General features: G+C 41.3%; 1 protein-coding gene across 1 annotated transcript; it reads left to right on the top strand.

Moving 5' to 3' along the window:
* The first annotated feature begins 233 nt into the window (after nt 1-233).
* On the top strand, nt 234-3,455 carry LOC144136413 (prefoldin subunit 5-like). Its single transcript, XM_077668700.1, has 5 exons — nt 234-407; nt 763-897; nt 1,144-1,218; nt 1,650-1,755; nt 3,303-3,455. The coding sequence occupies exons 1-5, from the start codon at nt 324-326 to the stop codon at nt 3,377-3,379; spliced, it is 477 nt and encodes a 158-aa protein (XP_077524826.1). The 5' UTR covers nt 234-323; the 3' UTR covers nt 3,380-3,455.
* The last annotated feature ends 1,822 nt before the right edge of the window (nt 3,456-5,277 follow it).

The following is a 5,277-nucleotide window of genomic DNA, read 5'->3' as shown; positions in this document are numbered from 1 at the left end:
GTTGGCTGGCTCTTTATGCGCTTTGACTAATGTCTAGTGTGAAAGAAATGTAGCAAAATTTTTGCAGTAAAATGTGAAATTGAAAATTCTGAGTTTTTTATGGTTTTATTTCATTGTATTTGTTTTGCTATAGTTCTAGGGTTCTAGCAACACTTAGTACAGGTATCTTCTAGTTCACTCTAGTACAGGCAAGCGGTCGAAGCACTTGAAGTCAATACAAGTCGGAAACCGCCAAATATAGTCGCTTGTCTTGATAGCGTGTTGGTGAAGTAGCCAAGGCGGATTGAAGTAGCGGCAGTGATATCTACCCACTCGGCAAAGAAATGGCTGGGGACAAACAAAATGTGCTCTCGATCTCTATGCTTGACATCGGGGCCCTTGCACAGCTCAAGCAGCACATTGAACAGGTAATGTAGCTATTGATGAACAAAAGCGACATCAAAGTTGACCAGCAATGTTGTGCTTCGCTGAGGATTTAGTAAGGAAAATTCTTTTTTGTCAGTAATGTAATCTGATGTGGTCTCGAAACTGCTCACCTGTTTAGCTTCTGTTGATGTATTAGTGTTTTTTTCATTCTTTATACCTGTGGTGTGAAGTAGGCTCGAACCACACCTAAATAACTGTCTTGAAGCTGTGCACTGATATGTCGTTAATAATGGATTTATGTGTATAGAACCTGCTGGCATAGATATACAAGCAGGTTCTTATATGCACTGACCGCTGTTGGTCGGTTCAATCGCACGCTCATACTTATTCCTCCAGGAACTCGATTTCTTCAGTACTTCACTACAGCAGCTCAAAGCCGCGCAAGCAAGGTATCAGGAGTCTGAAAATTCCCTGGACATGCTTAAACCCTCGTCTGAAGGGAAAGACATCCTCGTGCCTCTAACAAGCTCTGTATCCTTTTAATAAGGTGGCCCATGTAAATCGGCTCCACAAAAGCGAACTACGACGTTTATACAGTCATACGCTTAAAGCTGTGTGCATGCCGTACTAGATATCGTTACTGGAGTGGTCATGGTCTGACCACTTGTTGCAAATGTTTGTTGCTGTAATGCAACGAAGGGTGACGCAGTGCTGTGATAGATGAACTGATAATGTCAAATGTTTTTGTTCAGCTTCCTTTAACACTTAAATCTTCAGATGTATGTTCCAGGTAGACTTGTGGACGTCAACAAAATTACTGTTGACATTGGAACTGGTTACTACATAGAAAAGGCAAGTTCCGCAGTGGATTCAACGTACCTGTGTGTCCTAGCAGTAACCCTTTCTACAGCTGCACGTTCTGTGAAATTACGAGCGGCGGCGCTTTGTTAGATGCTTTGGAGTTTATTAACCCTTTTAAAAAGCTGCATAGTTTATCAGGGTGTGCCAAAGAAGGTACCATTTTCCCCATAACTTTCTTATAATGCTTAGTTGTCAAGGTGATGTTTTTAATGCTAGGCAAAAATTGGAGCGTTTGTGTGCACAGAAGCTATTGCTGTCAGAAGAGCATCATTGCTTGTAACTTACTGCTGCCAGGTGCACCTGTGCATCACTTCCTGTTCATTAATTAAGCATCAAAACTGGAGAAAAAATTCTGCATTCAGTGTGCAAATTTTGCTACTACTTAAACGTATGTCTGTCTGTCATTTTAAACTGTTCTTTAGGACATCAGTGGATCAAAAGATTATTTTAAAAGACGTGTCAAGTACATCACGGACCAGATGGAGAAGATACAGAAAGTTGCTCAAGAGAAGGTGGCACTCCGAGAGGGTGAGTGGGAGTTATTCAGCACCATGCACAGTCTGTTATTCTTGTTTGTGCGCATTATGTTTAGTTTTTACGGGTGGATGACCACCATGGTCACAGACTGTGTGCGTGTGTGTGGGTGGGCTTGAGCCTTCCCCTCGAAATCTTTCCGGGGGCTGTGCCCCTCCAGAGATTGAGCGACGAGGTCAGGGGCTAGAATGTTTTCTTACGTACGGTATTCGACAAATCGAATAAAGAACTACGGTTGCCTGAAGAACAGTGCAGTCTTAAGCACAGTCCTAACCCGTCACGTGTATATAGATTTGTATGCACATAGATTGACTGCTGCATAAGAAACGGAGTATAGTAATGATGCAGGGTCTTTGACAGCTGCTCTTTGTTAAGTTTGAATTATTAATTTACCATATTACGGCAGCTTTAAGGTTTTCATTTGTTTCTTTTTTTTCTTATTGCTAGCCTCTTAACTAGGGGATGCCTGGAGACTAATCGTGGTTATAATAGGTTTTTACATTTTTCGTTTCTTTTCTGAAGCACAGTTGTAAAAACGTGGGCAGGTGTGCTGTTATCATAAGGTGTTGATAATTTTATTAAGAGAAAGCTTATCTCGAGTCCAACTGTGATTTTGTTATTTAGATATATGGGGAATACCAATGTGCTTTCATTAGGCAACTCACCAGTGAGGATGAGACCAGTTGGATTTGTTGAAATCTTGTGAATATTAAGAGCAGTAGTATTATTTGGGCTCTTGATCCTCTGTAAAAATTTACTGAAAATCATTGAATATCAAATTGATGTCTTGAATTTAATTCTGCATGGTGCCATTATTTCATAAAATAATTCTTGCATAACTCACAGTTGGCTTTGTCAGCCATTCCCCATCGTGTTTATAGCATCATATGCTGGCAATTGTTGAAACAACCACAGGCGCTGAATCAGCCCCCATAAGCATATGCTCTCATGTTTCTCTTTATTGCTTGCACCTGTAGTCTTGAGTTTGCCTGCAAGAGAGCCTCCATGTGTTGTATTGTACAGTACTTTGATATCTGTTTTTATTACTAAGCTACAGATTTGTAAACGTAAAATTTTAGAATGGTAAAGTCCTGGTATTTTCAGAAGTTCCTATAAAAAAAAAAAAGCTGGGAATCATGCTTTAAGTAGCTACTAGATTAACTGTACGTTTAAAATGCACCAAGTTTTATCCAAACCACTTTGATAGGTGCTGAGCAAGACTGTTTCTCTTTTACAATATATTGTTTACTTGGATAGGAACCCACGAGTTCGTTTCCTTAAAACAGAATCTTTTATGCATATAGAAAAAGGAAAAATCTTTAATCAGACTCAAAGCAGTTTCCAATTATAAATGTATTTGCATGGGGATTTTTCTAAGCCAGCAGTCATTCATTGGAAAACGCAGTGTGGACTGAGGATGCAGTTTTAAGATGGCAACATATACCAGTGTCGTGAGCATGTGATGTTACCATCCCCTGTAAGGCTTGTAGCATAGCCTTGAGCTCTGCTGAAATCCTTAAACTGCTTTCTCCATTTTTCAGCCATCGTTGAGACCATGGACAAGAAAATTCAGGCTACATTTGCAGCTCAAGCTGCTGCTGCTGCCTCAAAAAGCTGAGACAGATGATTCAAGAGTGGTCTTATTTATGCTTGTGTTTACCTCCTGCTACAGATTAAAAAACGTGGGCTGAGCACTCATTGTCTGCATTTGTTTGCTGCTACAGTGACTGTTATGCAGGCACATGTGCGCCTTCACTACAAAACATCTGTGGAAGACACTTTTGCAGCAGTTTTAGTTATCACCCTTTGACATATCTAGGAATAAATAAACAGCTGTTAGAAGGCACTAAGGCAGTCTGGTGCCAATAGCAAAAAAAAGGTGTGCTCATTTACCTTGATCTTAGGCTGCATTGGACTTCACTATGAATTTGCGCAAATACTTTTGCAAAAAAAAAAATGCGCAAATACTTTTCAGTGAGCTGAAATAAGTTGCTTGTCTGCAAAAGGAAAAAAAGAGAAAAAGACACCTGGAACAATTGCATCACTCCCTCCGCTGTAGCCCGATGCACACCATAATGCTTCAGCAGAGCACTGATTTTAGAACATGGTACCTTGCATCCCTTCCATGTGTGTAAGCCATGGTCACTAAATTAAGACTGCTTCCTGTATTGTTGAATATATCTGTTCATTCTTTTCAGAAATATGTCACAAATGTAGCTTGTTGCCCATCCCTGTTAGTTTCTGTACCACCCCCAATCTTGATTTTTGTGAAGTGGCACGCCTTTAAAAAAATAGCACACCTAAAATGGTAAGCAAAATACTGGCAGGCTCTTTGGTACTCTTTTCTCCATGCAGATGAGGTGTCTAGAGTGGAAGATGCATGCATTTTTCACCAAGGGCTACGTGAACCATCTTTTAAAACAGCAGAGGCACAGCATGTTCAAGCAAATAATTTAGTAGCTCATCCAAATGCTGTTCATGACCTTGTAAATGGCAGAAACCATGAGAGTATGTTTATGGTTTATGAGGGTTTAATGTCCCAAAGCAACTCGGGCTATGAGGGACGCCGTAGTGAAGGGCTCCAGAAATTTTGACCACCTGGGGTTCTTTAATGTGCACAGACATCACCTTCAGTACCTTTTCCATGGCATTCTTTGCCCAACCAGGACCAGAAACACTGCAATAAACGCGAGCACAAAGCACTAGGCAGTTTTGAGTACATGCCACTAGCGACTATGGTAGAGCTGAAATACTGTGGTCAAGCTTGAAGCTGCTTGGCAAGGGGATGGGTATATTTACGAAGTGTAAAGTGTTTAATAAACACCAGAATGGCACTTACTGGGCTTTGATAGTGTATAGGTGTACAGCGCTGTGGTTGTAGTACATTATGGTTTTTGCTTCTCGACTGGCAGTGTAGGGTAGTGTGAACTTCTGATAGAAGTGCAGGTAAAAAAAAACATTTCTAAGTTGTACTGCATCAAGACTTGTAGTGGGGCGTTTACGACATCCCTGAAGCACAAAACTTGTTTGGGATGAGGAGGAGTATAGTCCTCAGCCCTGAGGACCTTGCCATCTTCATAGGCACTGCAAGATCATATTCTGCTTAAAAGCAGACCTTGTGGCATGAAAACTTCTAAGCAATTCTGAACATTCTGGTCTATCCTTTATGATCGGTGTAAACATCAGATGCATTGCAGAGGGCAGTTCTGTGTTCTCTTGGAAGAAACCTGGCTACATTATAATGTCTAAAAACACTGCTGTGCTGTCAAAGGTGCTGCAGAAGCCTTCATGGCTCGGTCACATAGCGTTAAATTGGTTCAATGCCTTTGTTTGCAACCTTTTACTGGTCACAGCTAGGTATGGGGACTTGGGCATTTTATGGCGAAAGCCTTTAATGGCTCATACTCACGGTGACAGTCTGTTCGTTACATCGCCACCTAGGTCACGTGACCTACGTAGGCACGCGACCCGGGTCATATGGCGCCACGGTCGTGCAAGCTGTTCTTCTCCTCTGTC

Source organism: Amblyomma americanum, chromosome 6, assembly GCF_052857255.1.
Source record: "Amblyomma americanum isolate KBUSLIRL-KWMA chromosome 6, ASM5285725v1, whole genome shotgun sequence".
NCBI lineage: Eukaryota > Metazoa > Arthropoda > Arachnida > Ixodida > Ixodidae > Amblyomma > Amblyomma americanum.
This window is presented reverse-complemented; position numbering and strand designations above follow the sequence as displayed.

What these genes read in the sequence shown, in the direction of transcription:
- LOC144136413 (XM_077668700.1), top strand. Translation starts at nt 324, where the DNA reads ATGGCTGGGGACAAACAAAATGTGCTCTCGATCTCTATGCTTGACATC. An exon ending in TCGTGCCTCTAACAAGCTCT is followed by an intron (nt 898 to 1,143) that starts GTATCCTTTTAA and finishes TTAAATCTTCAG; the next exon opens with ATGTATGTTCCAGGTAGACT. An exon ending in CTGGTTACTACATAGAAAAG is followed by an intron (nt 1,219 to 1,649) that starts GCAAGTTCCGCA and finishes ACTGTTCTTTAG; the next exon opens with GACATCAGTGGATCAAAAGA.